At 45.2% G+C, this 24,548-nt stretch overlaps 1 protein-coding gene across 1 annotated transcript in view; it reads left to right on the top strand.

The window, feature by feature from the left end:
• mapkbp1 (mitogen-activated protein kinase binding protein 1) overlaps positions 1-24,548 on the top strand; it is a 267,966-nt gene that overhangs the window by 168,348 nt on the left and 75,070 nt on the right. The window contains exons 5-6 of the mRNA XM_059953648.1: positions 21,431-21,601; positions 23,161-23,298. Coding sequence (XP_059809631.1) covers positions 21,431-21,601; positions 23,161-23,298 — 309 coding nt within the window. The remainder of the gene's footprint in view (positions 1-21,430; positions 21,602-23,160; positions 23,299-24,548) is intronic.

Genomic DNA, 24,548 nt, shown 5'->3' with positions numbered 1-24,548 from the left:
ACAGCATGTTACACCTAACCGAATAACATCTTACAAATAACTTCTTCTTTGAAAATGATCTCAAGTCCAGCAGATTATCTGGAGCATCCTGGTGTCTTCTTTAAAACACAAATCTAGCCAATCAGCTCTAGTGTACAAAGTGGAGGATGCAGAGCAGCTTCACAAAGTGGCAGCCTCCATCTCCACGGCAAGAACAAAGGCAATTGGTTTCTCTACTCCCACTGTCCTTGATTCATACTGTTTTGTTGACTTGTCGGCTGTAGTTCTTTCTGGCCAACAGAATCCTTAGATTGTGAGAGGGAGTATAAAGTTATGTACCGTAGATTCCAGACTACAGAGCGCACCTGATTAAAAGCCGCACACTCTAATTTTAGAAAGAAAATCAATTTTGTACTTGTACAGGCTGCACCAGATTTTAAGCGGCAGGTGTCCCACGTTGTAATATGAGATATTTACACAGAAAGATATTACACGTGAGGATTTTTTAACTTTTAATTAAATCTGTATGGTAACATAAACAAATACATATTGCAAATGCTTTTTTTCGAACAGTGCCTGTAACACAGCTACTTTTAAATATACATACGTATCGGTAACACACAAATTACGTTGCGTATACTTTTTTACTGAACAGTGCACGAACAACATTCCAATATCTCCTAACGACTGGTAAAAAAAATATATATACTGCAGCCTACCAGGAGAAGTTATTGATCGCCTTCTTCATCTTCCTCCTGCGCACTAAAACCATCAAAGTCCTCTTCTTCAGTGTCCGAATTGAACAACCTCAGGATCTCGTCACTCACTTCAGTCTCTTCGTTGTCGCTCTCACTTGAGCGCACGCAGTCCTCTTCATCACGCAGCAGTCCAGCCTTTCGAAACCCGTTGGTGATGGTGGATGTTGTGACACGGCTCCACGCATTTAGGATCCACTGGCAGACTTGAGTTAAAGATGCTCTTCGCATGCGTCCTGTTTTGGTAAAGGATTTCTCACCACTCGTCATCCAAGCCTCCCACTCAATGCGCAGCGCCACTTTAAATGCCCGGTTCACACTGATGTCCAGTGGCTGCAAATACTTCGTGGTGCCCCCAGGAATCACAGTTGGAATTGAGTTTGTACTCTTGATGGCAGCTTTCACTGAACTTTCATTGTCAGCCGCTTAAAAATCACTATCGGTGGAAGCTTTAGTCCGGATGCTGTGCAGCTCAGAACACAAGTAAAATGCGTTCTCTCATGGCCACTTGTTTTCAGTGTGATGGACGAGTCACCTTTTTTATTAACAGTCTGAGTGAGAGGCAGGTCAAACGTCAAAGGTACTTCATCCATATTTATGATATCATCTGGCCCGATGGAATTCTCCGCTATCTTTGTTTGAGTGAATGTGCGGAAGTTAGCAAGTTTTTCCTCGTGGTCGGGAGGGAGCTGCTGACACAGAGTCGTGCATACCCTGACGGACAGGCCTTTTCGTCTCATAAATCTAAGACACCACGATGGCCCACCTCTAAAATCTTCAATTTTCATTTTGGTGGCGATTGCTTTAGCCTTCAGTCTGATCTGCACGGTGGAAACACTGCAGCCACCTGCTCTCTGTGTGTTAACCCAGTCTTCAAGAAAGTTTTCAAGTTCGGGCCATCTGCTATGATTACCTCTGAAAGCTTTTGTCGTCTTTTTGCATTGACTCAGTTCTTCAAGCTGGCGTCTCCACCATCTCACCATCGATTTATTTATGCCAAGATTATGTGCAGCAGCTCGATTTCCTTCTTCAACCGCCAGATTGATCACCTTTAACTTAAAAGCTGCATCATATGCTTTTCTTCGAGTGTTTTCCATGTTGATGAGGGTGAGTACAAATGACTGATTTACAATAATTTAATTGTGAAAGTGCGCTTGATTTATCGTACAATTTCACTGGACCTCTGTGAACTACTGATCAATTTTATTGGTCTACTGTTACGAGGCAAAATGTTTTTGGCGGCATGAAAAAAAAACATGCATTAGCCGCACCGTAGTATAGGCCGCAGTGTTCAAAGCGTGGGAAAAAAGTTGCGGCTTATAGTCCGGAATTTACGGTACTCTTTCTAATGTTCACTTTAATGTTTCGCTCTTGTTCACTGTTCACTGTTTCTAATGTTCACTTTAATTTCTACCTGTTGGGCTCAGTGAGCTGCATGAGTCATCCTTTCATCAGAGGGGACGAGGAGTGTCCAGTGCTTGCTACAGCTCATTTGACTGAGACCTGAGCATGATGCTCCCTGTCCAGGGGATTCATTGTGTTTTCGGGAGGGTGAGAACACGAAGCCGTGATTATGGTAGGCTGACAGATGAATGATGAGGTTGGGGAGTGTGTGTGGGAAAGGGTGTGGGAGGTGTTTGACTGGAGCACAACACTAAATCAGCAGCTGTGAAATGACTTGTTGGATCTCGTTCTGATATCTGTTTTTTGCTGTTATTTTTCACTTCACTTGCTTCTGTGCCAGTTGAGAAGATCTAAGCCGCTGGTGCCAGAGACGCAGGTTTCACACCGACATTGGGTGCTCACTGGGTGGAGTTTGCACGTTCTTCCTGTAACCAGGGGGTTTCCTCCAGGTGCTCTGGTTTCTTCCCACATCCTGGAGATATGCAAGTCAGTAGGTTAATTAGCCTCTGTTCATTGCCCCCAATGTGTGTAAGGGAGTGGTGGAACCCGGGAGGAACTGATGAGAACAGAAGGTGATATTTCACAGGACTGTACATCCCGTGGGCTCGTTTCCATCCCAGGCTGACGGTTTACCCAGGGGAGCAGCACCCTGACATGATGTCAATGGAGAGAGGGGCACAGCTTCACTTACAGCACAGGATAGACCCTACCAGCCAGCAATCACCCAGTTTAACCCTCGCCTGATCATGGGACAAATTTACAATGACCAATTAACCCATCTTTGGAATGTGGGAGGAAACTGGAGCACCTGGATATGGGAAGGACGTACAAATTCCTTACAGGCAGCAGTGGGAATTGAACCCGGGTTGCTGGTACTGCAAAGCGTTGTGCTATCCACTGCACTACCGTGCCCCTCCGAATATGCCAGTGGAGAGAGGGGCACAGCTTCCCATCCCACAGCAGCCAGCCTTGTTGCCCTCCCTCCTGTTGGACGGGCTGCTCAATCCCCATACTAACTTACTGTTCTATATGGAGGTACCAGGGTCCCCACTAAGCAGACAGAAGGAAAAAAATGCAGGTAAATAAAATACACTCTTTATAACTGCAGGACATACCAGAACATTCTACTGCTAATTAAGTACTTTTGGTTGGCATTTATAATGAAGGAAATAATTTTTAAGAACTAATGAACAAGAGTACTGTGCAAAAATCTTATGCACATATATGTAGCTAGGGTGCATAAGACTTTTGCACAGTACTGTATATTATGTCTTTCCAGTTACCAAATAACACTTAATACTACTGAGCTGGTACAAAGCTGACTATTGAAAAAGGATCTAGTGCTTTCCCAGCATATATGACGTATCAATTTTAAATTTCGTTTTGATGACAAACTCTGCCATCTTCGTCAGGGATGATGCCTGGGCATGTCTTGTCCAGTGGTATTTATACCCCCAACATTCATCCCTCCTGGTTGGTTAGTCCTCATCCAATCAAGTTTCTGCTGTCTCACCTTGTTTACAATCCACTTCCAGTTCTTGCTTAGAGCGAGACCTTCTACTTTGTTAAAATTCTTTGCCTCTAGGTTTATTTCAAAGGCTTCTTTCACCAGGTGGTCCCAGAAGCCATTGGCATGGCACGTTAGTTTTGTACCATCGAAGTCCATCCTATGGCCATTGCAAATGCAATGTTCTGCTGCCACTGGGTAACCCAAACAGTTACGCCTCTTGTGCTCCTTGATACAGGTTTCCACTGTACCACTGACTGGCCGACACGTGCTGTTCCATATTCTCAGGCAATCCTGTAAACACCAGCTGACCTGAATCCCAGGTCATTGGTGACTGTGATGTGAGCTTCCTTATGGGTTTGTGGATGGTATTAATCTGGTGTTTCTCAGGATCCTGGCCATCCTTCCAGAACTCATGGAAATATAGGGAAGACCGGCAGTAGTGACGGGTTAAAAGGGCCGACGGAAAAACCAGGAGACCTGACAATAAGGAGGAACCCATTGTTACTGTATGTCTTCCCACGGTTTCTGGCCACTTGGAATTACTGTCTTTTATGGTGGATGGAACAAGGGTGTCCATGAAACAGTCATCCAATCTACATTGTGTCTCACTGATGTAGAGGAGGCCACAACAGGAGCACCGGATATAGTAGGTGACCCCAAGCTGAAGTGTTGCCTCACCTGGAAGGATTGTTTGGGATCCTGAATGGTGATGGGGGGAGATGATAGGGGCAGGTGCAGCATTTTTCTCACTCGGAGGGATAAGTGCCAGGTGGGAGATGAGTGTATTAGTGTGAAGGGATGAGCGGACAATAGAGCAATCTCTGCAGAAAGTGGAGAGAGGGTGGTGGGGGTGAGGGAAAGGAGTCATTTTTGACCGATTCCTATGGAAAGTGGGGAGAGGGTGGTGGGGTCGAGGGAAAGGAGTCATTTTTGACCGATTCCTATGGAAAGTGGAGAGTGGGTGGTGGGGTCGAGGGAAAGGAGTCATTTTTGACCGATCCCTATGGAAAGTGGGGAGAGGGTGGTGGGGTCGAGGGAAAGGAGTCATTTTTGATCGATCCCTATGGAAAGTGGGGAGAGGGTGGTGGGGTCGAGGGAAAGGAGTCATTTTTGATCAATCCCTATGGAAAGTGGAGAGTGGGTGGTGGGGGTGAGGGAAAGGAGTCATTTTTGACCGATCCCTATGGAAAGTGGAGAGTGGGTGGTGGGGAAAGATGTGCAATTTAGTAAGCCTTGTGCTGTTAATACTTTTACCTGCCCCGTCCTCCATATCCTCTGTGTCCAAAGGTCTATCAGTCTCAGTTTTGGGTATTCTCTGCCCTCCCTGAATGTACAGCCTTACTGTGCTCTGTGTAAAGAAATTCCCACCTCAATCATAAATAGTCGACCCTTCATTTCAAGACTGTCCCCTGAGGAAGCAAGCTGACTGCGTCTAACTGGTGGATCTCAGTAAGATCATTTTCGTTTCTCTAAACTCCAGGGACTCACAGCAGTCTAACTCAATCCAGGAGCCTTCTTATCCTGCAGGCCAGATATGTTCTTTCGGCTCAGAGATCAAAGCTATGCACATTTTGCTAAATGTGGTTTTACCGAAATGGGGTTGTGTTTATATTTCTTTCCATTACAATAGATGTCAACATGCCATTTCCTTCCTGATTGTTACAGCTTTAAGTTCTGCATCCTGTGAACCAGTGGATTCAGCACTCTGTACACACCACAATTTCTTCACATTTAAGGATTATTCCCTTTTCAGATACTTCCTACTAAACACCCTCCACACTCTCCACCATCATGCCTTCTCAAGCTGCTGCCTGCGGTCTTTTTCCCAGATACAATTACCTGTCCGGAACTGTGTCATCAGTAGGTGTGGAGCAGTTACTGTCTTGTTTCACCCACGTTAAAAGCCTGACTGGGGGGTCTGGTGCTGATGGTCACTGAGGCATCTCACCCACTGACACATATCCAGTTTTTCTGGCATTTGAATGGTCCTCAAGCCAAAATGTTAATCCCATCTTCATGGGAACTTATTTTATGTGATAATTTCACAAGTCCAGATTTACAGCATCTTCTTTCACAGCTTCTGCCGGCTCCATCAAGACTAAAAGTTCAAAGTAGATTTATTATCAAAGTACATATATGTTATCATAGACAACCCTGAGATTCATTTTCTTGCAGGCATTCACAGTAGAACAAAGGAACACAATAGAATCAATGAAAGCTATACACAAAGACTGACAACTGATGTGCAAAAGACACACTGTAAATAAAAAACAATAAGCAAGCACAAATATACATGCATAAATGATTCCACCAGCAGACACACATTCCCTGCCCTTCCCTTCCTCCGTTTTGAAGGGATTGCCCCCTTTGTGACTTCTTGCTCTGTCCTTCCTAGTAATAATAATATTGGAGACCTCGTCCCAGAAACAAGAGGGGGTTCTTTGTGGCATTACAGGACCACAAAAATATTATCAAAACTACAAAATAAATGACCAACAAATTCAAGATGATAAATGCAGAAGATGCCGAGAAAAACCATTAACAATCCCACAGCATTTTAACTCAATCTGATTACTCACACAGTCACTATCAGTCATCTAAATCTTGCTTTAACATACAAACTCACAAGACACTTTACCTTACTATAGGTACAAGCCTGATTCAGTTTTAGTGCCAAGGGTACTACAAATTATCTGATGACCATTGCCTTATTGTAGATAAGATAATCCATAACAATATTACAGGGTAAACAAGAACAACTTGCTCAAGTGAAAAACACCAGAAATATGCTGAATCGAAAGACTTTGGAACATGATCAGGGGATTCATTGTCCCAGTAGTGATATCCACAACCAGTATCATCCCAAAGTCACAATGGTATTAAACAATTAGGCCTAAACAGCAATACTTGTGTAAACTCCAGAAAGTCTCAATCCTAAACACCACTAGAATAGTCCAGAAGCTCCTAGCAATTGAGAAATGGGTGTGCTTGGCTGTACCCCTACCTCAACTGAGAAAAAATGGAAGTATAATAATAAAATATATAAATAATACTGAGAACATGAAGCGCAAAGCCCTTGAAAGTGAGTTGAGTTGTGCAGGGTTATCCATGCTGAATCAGGAGCTGCAAAAGAAAACATTTCACAACGTGTGTGAGTGATGATAATCCTGATTCTGATCTGGGTCTCTGTGGTGGACTGAGAGTGGGAAGGGGGCAGGGAGAGGGGAATCATGGTTGGGGAAAGGGGAAGGGAGAGGGGAGGGAGCGGGAAGCACCAGAGAGACATTCTGTAATGATAAATAAACCAGTTGTTTGGAATCAAGTGACCTTGCCTGGTGTCTCAGGACTGGATGTGTCTGTACCTGCACCACCCCTCACCTTAGCACTCCTTCTCTGCCGCCTGTCCCACACCCCTCCCTCTGCGCTCCACCCTTGCCATTCCCAACAATCTTTATTCCCGCCGGGTTTACAAGCTCAAACTCACTCTCCACTGCACATTGACAAATACAGTCTTGTGCAAACTGTTTTAGTGTTAGTCAGACTTCCAGGCTTCCACGATTAGTGAAACACAGCATGCACATACCTTCAGACTGCAACTGTTGTACTACAGCAGAGGTTTTAATGCCACGGACTCCTACTATGAACTGAAAGCCCTGTACTATAGAAAACCTGACAACAAGGAACCACAGCCATTGCTTTTCCAGGGTCTGGTTGATGGATAGGTTGATCTTGCTGTTGGATAGACACCACTGCCAAGTTTTGAAGTATTGCTGTGGAATCATGTACGTTCGGGGGGTGGGGGTGGGGGGGCAGGATCTCAGTCTTAGTTGGCACAGTGGTGCAGTCTGACAGCACTAGCGATCTAGATTCAATCCTGACCCATGTGGAATTCGTATGTTCTCCAGTTCATGCTCTGGATTTCCTCCCACTCCCACGTCCTAAAGATGTGCCGTTTAAATGGCCACTATAAATTGCCCCTTGTGTGTTTGAATCTGTGGGGAGTTGATGGAAGTGTGGGGAGAAAAAGCGGGTTTAATATAAAGTAGGATTAATTTAATGGGTGATTGATGGCCTGCACATATTCGTTTGGCTGACGGGCCTGTTTACCTGCTCTATATCTCTATGACTATTATTCACGTGCTCTATATCTCTACAACTATCATTTTTTTGCTTTTATTTATTGAGATACAACACGGAATTGACCCTTCATGCTGCACTACCCAATCCCAGCCTAATTACGGGACATTCTCAACGACAAACTAGCTCTTCCCCTCTGACTTTGTGTCTCAGATGGCCATGGACCACTGCAGTATTACAGAGCAGATCCTTGCAACTCTTCCAGGCCATTTCACAGATCATCTGCTGTCTTTACATCGGCAGCTTTAGTAAGGGAAACAATTACATTGGCAGAAGGGGTGTGATGAGACTGGGGAGAGACTAATCACTGTTTGTATAATGTTCTCGGTCTCCATAGCAACTCCTTGTATTAGTCTTAGTTTAGTTTCCTGTTTCCGGGGTGATAAGATGTTTGAGCCTTGGCCTGGGTTCACACCACAAATAAGAAAAGCGTGCCTGAATAGTTTGCTTGAAGGCACAAAACACTTAAAGCTCCATTGATCTCGTAAACATTAGACACACATAAACATTCTTATTGAAATCTTGTTTAAAGCTTTCAATATGGATAAATATATCAAAAAAAACTTGCCTAGACCTCCCAGTACTGGATGTGCTCAAAACTAGTTGGATTTATTCCATATGAGAATACAAGATACAGAAAAGGCCAAATATTACCAAATACCAGCGATGAAGCTGTGGAAAATCGTCCAGGTATGCCCTTTCACAAACCGCAGGACAAATCCAGTCAGCCAGCTCTCAATCATGTGCAAGTCACAAACACGAGAACACACGCAAAATGCAGGAGGAACTCAGCAGGTCAGGCAGCGTCTATAGAAAGGAATAAATATTCAACATTTCAGGCTGAGACCCTTCATCAGGACTGGGGGGAGAAAGATGAGGGGTCAGTGTAAGGAGGTAGGGGAGGGGAGGAAGAAGTACAGGGTGGTAGGTGATAGATGAAACTGGGAGGGGGAAGGGGTGAAGTAAAGAGCTGGGGGATCCATTGGTGAAAGAGATAAAGGGCTGGAGAAGGGGGTATCTGATAGGAGAGGTAGAAGACCATGGAAGAAAGGGAGGGGAGGAGCAGACAGTGCTGTGGAGCTTACATTTATTCACCAACATACCATTCACTGTTGCCCAGCTTTGGTTTTGTTGTGGCCATTTAGTTCCAATCCCGGGACCACAAATAGACCAAAGAGCTGGATTCCAGAGGTGAGGGGAGACTGACTGCCTCCTCTCTCCCCCACCCTCAGCATGGCAGTGTTCAGTCGAGTGTGGTGTCAGGGCAAAGCATTCCAGAAGAGTCAGAGCTCGCACAAAGGAAGATGCTGTGGGTTTTGGAGTTTAACCGCCCCAGCCTCAGGAGATTGCTGCACATGTTCCTCAAGGCAGCATCCTAGGCCCAGTCACGTTCAGCTATTTCATCAACGAGCTTCCTTCTAAAATAAGCTCAGAATTGGGGATGATAACACACTCAATGGCCACTTTATCAGGTAGCTCCTGTACCTAATAAAACAGCGATTGAGTGCACGTTCGTCATCATTTGCTGCTGCAGCCCCTCCACTTCAAAGCTCGACGTGTCGTACATTCAGAGAAGCTCTTCTGCACACCACTGTTGTAGTGTGTGGTTTTTTGAGTGACTGTCACCTTCTCCTCAGCTTGAACCAGTCTGGCCATTCTTCTCTGACCTCTCTGTCAGGCGCTGGAGCAGGGACCCAATTGCAGACCAAGTACTGTGCACACTGTCAATAACAAACCCAGAGGGGCAAACAAAGTCAGCGTTAAAGTTCATGCAGAGAATCAAACTGTCCAGAGAAATCCAAAAATCAGAATCAGGAAAACTCACTGGCACAATCTGGCAACAAACAGCTGAAATGCACTGAGCAATAAACAGAGAGGCAGATGATAGGTGGAGCACAATGAGACAGAAGTGGCAACAACACAGGTAATAATGGGAAACAGGTGAGGGTGGAGTAATCAGTGATACAGGGGCCGGAGTAGAGCAGGGATGGGTACAGGAGCACATGGGGCAGGAAAACAAACGAGAACATGGCAATACAAAAGCAAAATGACATCTGGGGGAAAACAGATGAAGAGCTACTGACACTCTCATGATCAAGACTTTTTTTTCTCACGGACTACTGCTTACTGGATGTTTTCTGTCTTTTGCACCATTCTCTGTAAACTCAAGAAACTGTTATGCATGAAAATCCAAAGGAGATCAGCAGTTTATGGGATACTCAAGCCACCCCATCTGGCACCAACAATCATTTCACTTAGATCACATTTCTTCCCCATTTTGATGTTTAACCTGAAGAACAACTGATCCTCTCGACCGTGTCTACGTGCTTTTATGCATTGAACTGCTAACACACGATTGGCTGATTAGATATCAGTATTAACATGAAGGTGTACAGGTGGCCACTGAGTGCATTTTGCCCGTCTTTCATTTCAGACAGATCTAAATCCTGAGACACCCTCCCCAAAGACACACTGGGAAGATCTTTACAGGAAGGATTGTGGCAGTCCTGGTGGGGCTCACCACAACCTCAAGGACAACTACGAACGTGCAATAAATAAATGCTTACTTTGCCTCTGATGTCCTGGTCCTGTGTCCTACCACTAAACATTCCCCTGCAGATAAATGTAAAAAGACATTTTATCATGCAAATATTCTTGAAGTTCTCCAGTTCTCCTATATGGCGAGAATTACTAGTGTGTTGCAGAAAATATATTATGAATCCTTACCAAAACCTTGCAATTCAGATAATTATGAGAACTCTCCGTTGATATATATTATACCAGGAAGTCCAGCAAATCCTCCCAGTGCAGAGAAATAGTCTGTCCAGACTCTGCAGGTCTGCACAGCAGAATGTCGGATGTAAGGAGAAGATGGAGCACCTGAAGAAAGCCTACAAGATCACAATGTGCAAACCTCACACCGATAAACTCACCCAGGCATCGATTACACTAGGAATTCCCACTAAACAATTTTTATACAATTAAGAAGTCAGCATTTCCACTCAACTCTCAACCCAGACAAATGTAGAACGAGAGATCTCGCCAAGCCTACCAACATAGCTTAGTGTGCCACAAGATGAGTTCCTGCTATGATGTTGGGTCGCCCTTTGCATAGTCGAGGAAAGAGTGATGGCTTTGAGTAAATCAGGTTTGCGTCATGGCCTTGTACAGATCGTACAAGGTTCAAACTCTGCAACAGGGGTCTCAGCTTGCTCTCCAGTGGCAGCAGGGCGGTGCGCTAACGAGAATGTATCTCCCTCTCCCAGTTCGGGTCATAGCGGAAGCTGCAGAAACTCAGTTGGGTGAGGAAAGAGGTATATTTTTCACCTGGTGCCAAGGCTGATCTTGCCAGGAGCTCTTACGAACAGAGCTGACCATCCTGCTGTAAGCCATTGCGGGATTATTTTGCTATATTAAGACTATTCAGCCCTGGGTGTCTGTGCATACCTGTCAGTTCCATTGCCTCATTATTTCCCTGTAACCGCTTTGCTCCCATCTGCCCGTCAACTCTCCTGGTTCTCCCACTCACAGCAGGGGTAACTTTATAGCGGCCGGTTAACCTCCAACCCATGTGCCTTGGGGTGTAGGAAAAAGATGGACCATCCAAAGGAAACCCACAAGGTCACAGAGAGAATGTGAAAACTTCACACAAAGAGCACCAGAGGTCAAGATCGAAGCCAAATTACTGGATCTGTGAGGCAGCAGCAGTAACTGTTGTGCCGCTGTGCTGATCCTGGGATCTCTTTGGATAAGGTGCTAGCTGAGATTTTCTGGAGTGCAACAGCTAGACACAAATGGGTTTTACTTACGTGAGTTTTCTGAGAAGTTCCAATCAATGCTGATCAGAGACCTTCTTATAGCCAGCACGTGATGCCAGTTCCATAACACACACCTCTTACCATTTCTCCTGAAGCCAGCAGACCCTGTCTTTCCTGTTGCTTGTACCACGTGCAAGCATGATGGCGCGTGCCCTAGTGGGCAAGGCATCAGACTAGTAACCTGAAGGTCACTGGTTCGAGCCTCAGCTGAGGCAGCGTGTTTGTGTCCTTGAGCAAGGCACTTAACAACACATTGCCCTGCGACGTCACCGGTGCCAAGCTGCATGGGTCCTAGTGCCCTTCCCTTGGACAACATTGGTGGCGTGGAGAGGGGAAGGCCTGCAGCTTGGGCAACTGCCGGTCTCCCATACAACCCTGCCCAGGCCTGCGCCCTGGAAACTCCAGGTCAGATCCATGGTCTCTCGAGACCGACGGATGCCACCACCACCACGTAAAAGAAAGGAATGTTTTCCCATGTCCTCCATGGGAAACGTCCTCCCATGGCTGTGTAACTCTGTCATCACTGTATCCCAGTGCCTCCGTTTGCAGAATCTGCAGAACTGTGTCTGGCCCCACAGTGATCTGGCAGCCCTGCAGCGCTGGGAATAAGGGCCTAGTGCTCTGTGAAGCAAGCATTGAAATTGGCAAGTGTGCCTGCACCGGAAGGGGCAGTGAGCAGACACTGATGGAGTTTGACAACTCTCAGGGTCTGTCCTTCTGTCTGTCCATCTGTCTCATGTTTGTTTTTAACTCCTCTCACCTTGGCACCTTAACCCCATATTCCTTAATTCCCTTAGTAACTAAAAATCTATTCATTTCATTCTTGAATAAATTTCAGCATTGAGCCTTCACAGCCCTCTTGGGTAGCAAATTCCTACGATTTTTTCCTTCTGAAGGAATTTTTTCTCAAGCTGCTCTCTCTCTCTCTTTCTCGCTCTCTCTCTCCCTCCGCCTCCCTCTCCCTCAACCCTCTCCCACCCCCCCTCCCTCCCTCCTCCCTCTCTCTCTTTCTCTCTCTCTCTCTCTCATTATCAGATAGAGCACAAATACTTCCTGAGCCTTGGTCGTGCCCACAATTCTGTCTTTAATCTCTCTTTCTCCTCTTACACTTGATAGCACATATTCCCAGTGTTTTAAGGTGCAATGCAGGCTTTTCTCCTAAATCCATTTCATAGACCCAGACTCTTTAATTGACTGAACCGTTAGCATTCTCCATCCTATTGTGTGTGTCCACGAGTTACTTCCAAGTTCTTTCCGTGGCCATAGCACTGTGAATTCTGCTAAATGGATATATCCCATCCTGCACAGAATGTTACCTTTACTTTTCCTTTTGCGCAGAAGTTTTCCATTGCAGAAGTGTTTCTGAGGCTTCATTCTAGTTATACTTTACTTGGTCTTTAATTCTTGCAGTGTACATTAACGGGCGACCGCTGCTACTTAGCTTGAGGGCAGGGAACGGAACTCTCCAAGGATGGAGCACTCTTCTGGTTATTGATTTACGGGAAAGAAAAGTTCTGAAATACAAATGAGGACATAGCAGATGGAAAGAATGTGGGGTCATCCACTTCGGAAGAAAGAAGCTGTAGGGCAGAGTGTTTTTTGAATGGTGGGAGATGGAAAAGTCTGACTGTGAAGCTCACGTGCAGGTACAGCAAGCTGTTTGCATGGCAAACAGTAAGTCAGCTGGTTTCACAAAAAGATTTGAGGACCGTAGTGGAAATGTCTTACGGTGATCTTGAGGCTTCCCTTGAAAAGTTGTGAACACTTCGAATTTCCCTACTTCATGAAGGCTGTATCTGCGATAGTTGGAGTGCAGCAAGACATCATTGCTGGGTTGCCCTATGAGGAGAGGTTATGCAGACTAACTCTCTTCCCTCCAGAGTTTAAGAGAATGAGACATGACCTCATTGAAGTACACAAAACTCTTAAGGAGTTTGACAGCCTGATGAGGTGTCAAGAATTTAAAGTTGGATTCTCAAGACAAGCATGTCTGTTCAGGACTAAACTGAGAAGAAATTCCTTCACTCAGAAGGAAATAAATTCACTGTGGAGGCTCCATGATTAAATTTATTCAAGACTGAAATCAATAGATTTTTGGATACTAAGGGAATGAAAGAATATGTGGTTAAGGTGCCAAGGTGAAAGGTCATGCATTGTTGAACGGCGGAGCAAGTGTCGGAGGCCAAATGGTCTACTCTTTATAGCAGTTTGTTTTCAGTCACTTGCTTCCTGTTTTTATTGTGTATAACTCCATGTGCTGTTGGGCTGTGTTTATAGTTTGCAGCAACCTTTGCACATCTGGAAGCAGCTGATGGGGATGAGTGCCTGTCAGATTCGTTCCCTGGGAGAAATATTCCTCCACCAAATGATGTTCCTCAGACCCCTCTGTTGAAGAATTATCCAACGATGTCTCACTCCAGAGACAAGAGCAGCTGGAAATAATTCGGAAGATGTGTTATCTCAGAACTTGAGCAGTTATCAAAGAGCTGAATTGCCTTTCAGGCGTTAGATTGATGATCTTTTCCCCTTTCAGGTAGATGTTAAAGTTCCCTCAGCACGATTTTTAAGCAGAATTCTTACCAGCAAGCTAGTGCATATCTGTCTCTCAACCAGCACCTCTATTGGTCACTACCACTTTGTTGCTGTGGGTTCCTGTTGTGTGCAAATTGGCTTTAAGGTTTCTGACATTAGAACCCTTCAAAACACATCATTGACTATGAAGAGCTTTGGGACATTTGAGTCTGTGGATAGAGTATTGGATTAAATGGACTTCTTCCATCTGTATATTTATGCTGACTCCCTAGAGATCCTGGCAAGGCACTATCAGTGGATGAGTTGGGGCAATCAGACTCCGTTGAGGAGAGTTGCCCATGGGTGGCTGTAGTCATCTTCCCATGGGAGGTACCTGGTCAAGCCGATTTGAGGTGTATGACAGTCTCATTTGGGTAAGAGTTTAAATCAAAGGGAGACAAGAGATGCTGAAATCTGGAGCAACAAGCATGATGCTGGAGAAGCCAGCAGGTCACGAACCATATGTAGAGGGAAATGGACGGTAAGTTAAGTACAGGTCAAGGGTCTTAATTAGAAATGTCACTTGACTATCTCCCTGCACAGACGCTGTGCATGAGTATCTCCAGCATCTTAGTAAAGTTCAAAGTAAATTTGTTATCCAAGTGCATATATGTCACCATGTACAATCCCAAGATTGTATATGGTAACATGTACGGGTTTCCCTCACTTTTCAAAGGTAGAACGTTCCTATAAAACGGTTCGTAAGCTGGAATGTCGTAAAGTGAAGAAGCAATTACCATTTATTTATATGGGAAAAATTTGTGAGCGTTCGCAGACCCAAAAAATAACCTACCAAATCATGCCAAATAACACATAAAACCTAAAATAACAGTAACATATAGTAAAAGCAGGAATGATCTGATAAATACACAGCCTATATAAAGCAGGAATACTTTTCTACAATCATTGCAACACTGTCCACTGTAGCGAAAATCTCACGCAAGCGCTCTCGGCAGAAGCACTCTTTCCAGTAACCTTTAAGCTATGAAGCTGCCAAATCATACCAAATAATACATAAAAATACACAGCCTATATAATGTAGAAATAATGTATATACAGTGTAGCTTCACTTACCGGAATCGGGAAGACAGTGAGCACACTGATGATGGTGTGTTAGGCTGAGTCGTTGCAGGTTGGGGTGGTGGGAGGTAGAGGAGACTGGGGTGTCATCTCATCATCGTTTCCATCAGGGCAGGCAGGTCACCTTCTTCTATGTCTGCCTGCCTTGATGTTGAAGGTCAAGGTTCGTCATCTGCTGTGGCTGATGTGGAAGGCTTGAAGAACGACAGTACAGTCGGCCCTCCTTATCCGCTGGGGGTTGGTTCCGAGACCCCCCGCGGATACCAAAAAACGCGGATGCTCAAGTCCCTTATTTAACCTGTCTCAGTGCGGTGGTCTTTAGGACCCAGTGGAACCCCGGACCTTATTTAACCTGTATCAGTGCAATGGTCTTTAGGAACCGGCGCAGCTCTGAATCCGCAGTGTTTCTGTTCTCGAAAATAATCACGATCACAATTGAAAATAAAGTGGAAGTAATAAAGCGATCAGAAAGAGGTGAAACGCCATCGGTCATCGGAAAAGCATTAGGCTACAGTCGGTCAATGATCGGAACAATTTTAATGGAGCACATGAAACGCCCTGCCCCGATGAAAGCTACAATTATTACTAAGCAATGCAGTGGTTTAATTACTGAAATAGGTATGTTTCTTAAGTGTTTTATATGCATAGAAAGGTAAAATATGTACTATATACTAAGAAAAACGTTTGACTAACTGACACTAAATAATACTGGATGTACCTGTTCCGACTTCAAATCCGACTTAAAGACGGACTCAGGAACGGAACTCGTTCATAACCCGGGGTCTGCCTGTACTTTAAAGTCATTTCTATAATACCCAACACAATGTAAATACTATTTAAATAGTTGTTATACTGTATTGTTTAGGGAATAATGACAAGGAAAAAAAGTCTGTACATGCTCAAACAACGAGTGCTGGAGAGAGAACTTCCTGGTTTTTCTGCTCTGCAGTTGGTTGAATCCGTGCATGTGAAATCCGCGGATGAGGGGTATCCGACTGTGAGCTTGACTGTTTAGCCTCGTGCATTTTTTTTATCATACAGTTCTTTGTAAGCACTCAAACCATCCTGTCCTAAACCTATGTACCCTTTCAAAATTAAAGTCATACTTTCCTGCAATCATCACAGTGAAAATCTCACACAGTTGCTTCACATTCAGTTCCTGGACGACTTCACTTCTGGGCGGTTCGCTACTGCGTTCCATTTTAATTGTTATCCTTTCCTCTTCATCAGCTCTTCATCTCTCAGTTCTTGGTCATGGGATGCCAAAACCTCTTCAACATCATCTTCGTCAACTTCCACAAACCGTTAGCCAAACTCACTACTTCGTTCACTACGATCGAAATGCTTAATTATGTCTAGTTTTACACTAAGTGGAACACCCTTACATGCTCTTTTAGGCTTTTCCGATACCTTAGAACTCAACTTGCTAACAGATGCACAAAATAATTCGACATAAAGCACAGATGCTCACAGGCACGTGTTTAAGCAATGCCGGCTAGAATGCAGTCGGGGGGAGGAGCTCGGCTGCTCGGGGCGCGCGCTGCCTTTTCTCATAACAGTGAAAACACCTTCTGTTAGTGAAAGCAGGTAACTGATGTCGGTCTTCCGTAACAGCGAGGTGTCGTAAAGAGAACGTTCCAAAAACGGGGGACACCTATATGAGGATCATGCAATCTCGTGGGCATACTCAATAAATCCATAATTGAATAATAACCATAGTAGAATCAATGAAAGACCGCACCAACTTGGGTGTGCAACCAGTGTGCAAAAGACAACATACTATGCAAATACAACAAACAAGAAATAATAAAAAATATTAAAAAATAAGTTGCTCGAGTTTGAATTAAGTACCTTCTAGACATTCCCACCTTCCTGAAGATCAGGATCTGTTCCCTCTTGCTGGGTCTGCCAGGTCCTAAGAATCGTTCCAGCCATCATTCTGACGATTGGCTGGTGGGAGCAATTCTGTAGCCATGTTGTGCTGTTGGTGGTACTGTTGAATGTTTTCCCGTGTTCCAGCTAGACGGTTCACGGCATTCATTTCCAAACGTGCTCAGCTGATTTATTCATCTGTTTACAGTATGGAACAGGGCTTTTCGGCCCAGTGAGCTGAGCCACCCAGTAACCCACCTATTCAGCATTAGCCTTATCCCAGGACAATTTACAGTGACCAATTAACCTATCAAACGTTGGACTGTACTGGAGCACCCGGAGCAAAGTTTACATACTCGCGGAGAGGATGTATAAACTCTTTCACTCAGAATGTCAGAGCTGACCTCTGAACTCCAGAACGCCTCGAGCTGCCATAGTGTCACGCTGACCGCTATTTAACCACGGCACCCATCATAGTAACGAAAAGCACATCTGTTGCGATGGCTACTTTAAATCGTCAGTTTAATGCTGATTTCCTTCTGAGTGTGCAGCCCGTCACCACCCAGCGAGAGGCAGCTCAGGGGCAGCACAGTAGGGGAGTGAGCAGAACCTCTGCCTCACAGCTCCACAGACCCGTGTTCTGTTCTGATCTCCGGTCCTGTCTGTGTGCACTTTCCACATTCTCCCTCTAGCCGCACAGGTAACCTTGGATTCCTGCTCTAATTTCCTCCCACAATCCAAAGGTTTGCTGGTTGATGAGTTAGTTGGCTGCTGTCAGTCACCCCTGGTGTAGGTGGGTGGCAGGAGCTGGCGAGAATGAAGAGAGAATAAAAATGGGATTGGTTTTAATGGGGAACACGAGATTCTGGAAATCCAGAGCAACACACGCAAAATGCTGGGGAAACTCAGCAGGTCAGGCAGCACCTATGGAGAGGAATAAACAGCCGACATTTTGGACTGAGACCCTTCATGAGGACCGGAAAGGAAGGGAGCAGAATGGGAAGGTGGGGGTAGGAAGGAGTACAAGCTGGCAGGAGATCGGTGAGGGGGAAGGTGGGTGAGTGAGAGAGGGGAGATGAGGTAAGAAAAGCTGGGAGGTAATAGGTAAAAGGTGGTAAGTCTGTCTGTCGATCTGTCTCTCTGTTGGTTGACTTATTACTTGATTGAGATGCAGCCCTTCAAGCAGTGCCACCCAACAGCTCCTGATTTAACCCAAGCCTGATTTACAATGACCAGCTAAGCTACCAACCGTAGGTTAATGGGTGCCTGGCGGTCAATGCAGATTCGGTGAGCGACGGGCCTGTTCACGTTTACCTTGGAGTTGGAGTTAAGTCTCACTTCAGGACCAGACCACACACTCCAGGCCAATGACCCATTGCTGTTCCAGCACTGGAGGCACAGGCCACTGGAATGGAGGCTCGTGTGCTGTGTTTTAGTGAACATCAGCGACCCCAGTTGGCAAAGTAGTGTGCTAGAGCCAACAACTCCAGGCCAGGAGTCCCGAGACGGAGATTGCGAAGTCCAATTATTGACGCTGCCAGAGATTTCATGAATAGGCCTCTTTTCCCCAACCAGCATTGCAAAGAGTGGGGTAGGGTTGCTTAAGGAGAGGGTTACAGGACATGTATTCTCAAGCATATGAGGGGAGGGGTGTGTGTGTGAGGGATGTTAGACTGAATCTGGGGGCATACTGAATCAGTGAAGGGAGGTGGAGCAGTGGACGTCCCATGAATGCACTTAGAATTCCCAAGGTCATACAGCAATGAAGCAGGCCATTCAGCCCACCAAGTCTGTACTGACCATCAAGTGTTCATTTATCCTGATCCTGTTTAATTCTCCCCACATTCCTTTCCACTCCCCCCTCCCCCAGTTTCTACCACTCTCCTATGCACTGGGGGCAATTTACAGCAAATTAATCCACTGGCCAGCATGTCTTTGGGAAGTGGAAGGGAACAGGATCATCCAGGTGAAACCCATGTGGTCACAGGGAAAATATATCAATTCTTCATGCACTGTACCAAAGGTCAGGGTGGAACCCAGGTCACTGGAGTTCAAATTGCAGTGTAACTGTGTTGTCTGTAGATGAAGATGAATGGCAAAGGTAGGCCAGGAGAGAGGAGCTCAGGCCTACTCTTCAGCTGCAGGCTCCAGTTGTGACTTAAAATGAATAAGCTGCAGATTCTAATCTGACCTGAAAATGACCCAACAAGCATCTGGGAAACCCCTGCACCATTCCGTGGAACTCTCCTTTAGCCCATCCCAATATCACTCACAGGGGTAGATTTTGACTTTGGTAGGCTGACAAGCCTAACTCGTTTCCCTGTTAGAGTAATGGTTGAACGCAGGAGTTTTAGTAACAGTCTTTATCACTGTTGAGGAAAATGCTGATTTATCTTGATCTAGAGCTTTGCGTGTTTTAAAAATATGTTTATAATGGTTTCCAGATTGCACCAGGATCCTGAGGATGAGATCAAGTAAATCAAACTGTCCAAGGAGCTCCCTGTAAAAAAAACACGAACAGGCAAAACCAGAGCTCACGTCAAACTTTGAGCTGCAGTCGCAATAACATCTGCATCTGCATAAGCATCGGCTGTTCAGCCCTCCCCCCCGCCCCCCCTGCTGCCTGCTCTGCCCCCACCTAACAGAAAGCTGGCTGACGGTTTACCTCAGCACCAGCTCCCTGCTCCTGAGGGAGCGTTGTGATCTGAAGTGACAGCCATCCCACAGACGCTGCCTGACCCGCTGAAGTCCTCCAGGTATTTGTTGTTTCGCCCCTAACTCCATATCCCGTGATTCCTTTCATATCCAACAGTGTATCGATTTCTCTGATCGCCTAACAACGAGCCTCCACGGCCCTCGTGGGTAGCAAATTCCAAAGTCTCGCTGTCCTCCAAGTGAAGAGATTGCTTCTCATAACTGGCCCCTTATATTGAGACTGTAACCGCTGATTCCCCACACTCCAGCCGGAGGAAGCGTCACATCAACATCTACCAATGTAATAACTAGTTTGTTTATTTCTAATAACATTTCTTACATCTGGCAAAGAGAGGACCTGAAAACCATTGCCATTATCCATATCACATGCCCTTCAGATATAATAGCGATTGGCCCAAATATGTCACGTCTTTCATCAAATGTTCAATGAATTGATAGTGGACATCAAAAGTAATGAATACAGAATCAGAAGACAACCCTTGAAACTGGTTCCTCCATTCAGATGGATTATCTTCACCTGTAGACTAGCTTCATTGACATGCCTTGGCTTTGTTAACCTTGCCCAGCGAAGACTATCAACCTAGTCTTGAAGATTTGTCCTAATCAAAGCTTCAAGACTAGATCTTAGTTTTGGTCTAAAAGTCTAGAGACACGAGTTCTAGTCTCACTCAAGCGGGGCAATTATTTATTAATTACATAGGGAATTAAAGGAAGCTAGAATTAAAAAGTTGCTGCGCTCATGGAGCTACCAAATTGTCCTAAAACCTGTTTGTTCCCCTCAGAAGTCCACCGTCTTTACTGGGTTTACACTATAAGTGATCCCAGGCACACAGTTACACTCTGGTCCCTCTTTGAAATGACCTATTGACCCTTTTGGTTCAAGAGAAACTAGGAATGGGCAATGAATGGTCATCCCTCTATTGGTATCCATATTCCAAGATTGGATATGATGGAACCAAAACCCTTTCTCTGACCCCAAGCAATTCAAGAATCTGATATGTATCTCGGGATGAAACCAGAATGAGCAATTTTCATTTCTCTTTTATGTTCCATAAGAGCTCAAAGTGAGTGAAATAAAAACAGAAAGCGCTGGAAACACTCAGCGGGTCTGGCGGCATTTGTGAAGAGAGGATCAAAGTTAACAGTTCAGGAGGTTGACTTCTGATCAGAGCTGGCAAGATGACAAAGCTTTGTCAGGATTTATAAAGCACAGAATGTAGGAATGGTTGGGAATGGGAGGTTGAATGTTTAACTTACTGTATGACCACAGAGTGTAGAAACGCCCCGATCATTTCTCAGCTGTGGGCTCTTGCATTTGACACTGACAGTGAGCATGTCAATAAGGGCAGTGTGCTTGGCACGAGGCCGGAGTGGACCTTGATGTAGATCGTCGTGCCAGGTGTGAAGCACAGGCAGAGATAGCTAGGGCAAGGATAACCAGACTTCATGCAACTACGTGTGAAGGAAGAGAGTAAAGCTTAGGGGAGAGATTGTCTTATTTGAAATACTGTTTATCAGAGTTACACAACTTGTGAGTCAACTGGTGAGCTGACTTCTGACCCTTGTCTCTCTCTTCTCCATGTTTTCAGAGTGGGCATATGCCTGCCGTTCGAGTCTGGGACGTTGTTGATAAGACCCAGGTGGCAGAGATCCAGGAACACAAGTATGGAGTGGCCTGTGTGGCTTTTTCGCCGAATGCCAAGTACATAGTCTCTGTGGGATACCAGCATGACATGATCGTCAATGTTTGGGCGTGGAAGGTAAACATGGCTCTGGCATTTCCTCCAGCCACGGGGGATCTTTTTGCCTCCAGAGATACAACTCTGGAGACAGACAAACAGTGCTGCTGGAAAGTTCGTGAACCCTGTAGAATTTTGTCCATTTCTGCACAAGTATGACCTAAAATGTGATCAGATCTTCACGTGAAACCTAAAACTAGATAAAGAGAACCTAATTAAGTAAATACTGTAACACAAAAAAATTATACTTGTTCATTTATTTATTGAGAAAAATTATCCAATATTACATGTATTTGATGGGGAAAAAACTGTTGATCAGTCCTGCACACTGGCTTGGAGGAATTTTAAGCCATTCCTCCTTACAAAACTGCTTCAACTCTGGGATGTTGGTGGGTTTCCTTGCACGAACTGCTTGCTTCAAGTCCTTCCACAGCATTTCTATAGGATTAAGATCAGGACATTGACTTGGCCATTCCTAAACACAACTTTTCTTTTTAAATCATTCTGTTGTTGATTTACTCTTGTCTTTCAGATCAGTATCTTGTTGCATTATCCAACTTCTATTAAGCTTTGGGTGATGAACTTCTACCCCGACATTCTCCTGTAAAATGTCTTGATACAGCATTGAATTCATTGTCCCCTCATTGAGTACAAGCTGTCCAGGCCCCAAGGCAGCAAAGCAGCCCCAAACCATGATGCTCCTTCCACCATGCCTCACAGTGGGATGAGGTTTTGGTGTTGGTGTGTAGTGCCCTTTTTCCTCTAAACATAGCAGTGTAAATTTCTGCCAAGAAGTTCAACTTTTGTTTCATCTGTCCACAAAACATGTCCTAGAAGTGTTGTAGAACATCCAGGTGGTCTTTTGCAAACTTGAGATGTGCAGCAGTGTTTTTTTGGAGAGCAGTGGTTTCCTCCATGACATCCTTCCATGAAAACCATTCTAGTTCAGTATTTTTCTTATCGTGGACACACGAATAGAGACTTTAGCAAGTTCTGGAGATTTCTGCAGGTCTTTTGCTGAACCCTTGAGTTCTTTTTCACCTCCTTCAGCATTGCAGGATGCCCACTCCCAGGGAGAGTAGCAACAGTACCGAATTTCCTCCAATTGTAGACTATTTCTCTTTCGGACTGATGAATACTCTGGTCTTTATAAATGTAGCCTTTTCCAAGTTCTTCTAAAGTCATCTGAGAGTTGTTTTGATTGAGGTGTGGTGCACATAAGTAGATCTTTCTTGAGAAGAGCAGGCCCTGTCATTAACCTGACCTTGTGTGTCTCTTTTAAATGGCAGGGCACCTCTACAACCCACACCTCCAATCTCATCTCGTTGATTGGTACACCGGACTCCAAACAGCTTTTGTAGCAGGCATTACCCCCAGAGGTTCACATACTTTTCCCAACAAATACATGTAGCATTGGATCATTTTCCTCAATAAATAAATGGACAATATATTGTTTTTGTGTTGGCCTTCCGCCGACGCTCGGCCCACTCGGTGACTGAATACTAGTCATTGCAATGTCTCTCAGTCAGTGGCTGTCCTGAAGTTGGGAATGTGAATTGTGTCTCTGGCTTCTTCTACAGAAAAATGTTGTTGTGGCAGCCAACAAGGTATCGAGTAAGGTGACTGCCGTGTCCTTCTCTGAGGATAGCAGTTACTTTGTCACCGCTGGCAACAGGCACGTCAAGTTTTGGTATCTGGATGCATCCAAAGCCTCTAAGGTAAGATCTGAGACTGCGATTAAGACTTTTCCTCCCATGTTCTTTGCTGCTTTGTCCGACTCATAATCCCCCTTTGTGCATACATAGCTCCACCATAGAGAGAGTTAAGTGCACCAAGTCCTGGGAGTTCACATCACGAATGACCACCTCCCTGAACGAGAGGGCGCAGCAGCGCCTCCACTTCCTGAAGAGAGAGAGGCTGCCCCCTCCCATCGTTCCTGAATGTTACAGGAGCACCATGGAGAATGCCCTGTCCATCTGGTCTGGGAGCAGCAGAGCCCTGGACCGGAAGTCCCTATAAAGGACTGTGAGAATGGCCAAGAGGATCACAGGGGTCTCCCTACTGTCCATCAGGGACATTTACCTGGAGCATTGCGTAGACATTGCATTGTATTATGAAGGATCCCACCCATCCATCCAGCATCCTCTTTGCCTTTCTGCCATCAGGCAGGAGGCTCTGATGCATAAAGACTCCAAAGCATAATCAAGATAAACAGTAATGCCCAGCAACTTTCCAGTTCATAAACTCAACAAAAATTCTCCTCCAACTTCCTGACTCAAATCCCGAAAACCTGTCTACAACTTGAAAAGCCTGGACTCCTATGACAAAAGCACTGTTTGGCGTCAATACTGGCACACCAACGTGCCCCCCGGCAGAGATCTGATCAACGACCCCACCTCGCTCCTCCCGAGCTTTGCTACAGCTACCAGAAGAAAAACTGGATAGGTGCAAGTGGACATGACAGAGCAACGCAAATGCTACACCGATGGGGGGTGTCCAACAAACCCCAGCTTGCCCCTGTGATGCCCCAACCCAGGACATCCTCCCCCCTGATCCTGTCACCAAGATCCAAGGCGGCTTTGCCACGGTCCATCGATGCAGCCGTGAGCTGGCGGAGTGGCCTGGCAAGAAGTGTGAAGAGAAAATCACCTGTCATACCTGTTTATTTATGCATAATTAATTCATAGATTTAGTTCTTACTTTCCTAGGTTATTGTGAGTTATGTGTATGTGCTTCATAGGGTGGTCCGGAGAAATGTTGCCTCTTTTGGTGGTATACATGACTATAGTTAAATGTCAGTAAGCTTGACTTGACTTGATGTGTATTGAAACACGGTGAGGAATCTTAGAATGGTTAGGGGACGTGAAGATATCCAGCCCACAGGCTCACAGTATCACAACACATTTTCATTTTCTCTCTGCAGCCCTGCATATTATGTTGGCTCAAATCCCTCAGCAATCCCCTTTCA

The sequence above is a fragment of the Hypanus sabinus genome, chromosome 2 (assembly GCF_030144855.1).
Source record: "Hypanus sabinus isolate sHypSab1 chromosome 2, sHypSab1.hap1, whole genome shotgun sequence".
NCBI classification, from domain to species: domain Eukaryota; kingdom Metazoa; phylum Chordata; class Chondrichthyes; order Myliobatiformes; family Dasyatidae; genus Hypanus; species Hypanus sabinus.
Note: the sequence above shows the minus strand (reverse complement) of the source record. Positions and strands in the feature narration are given on the sequence as shown.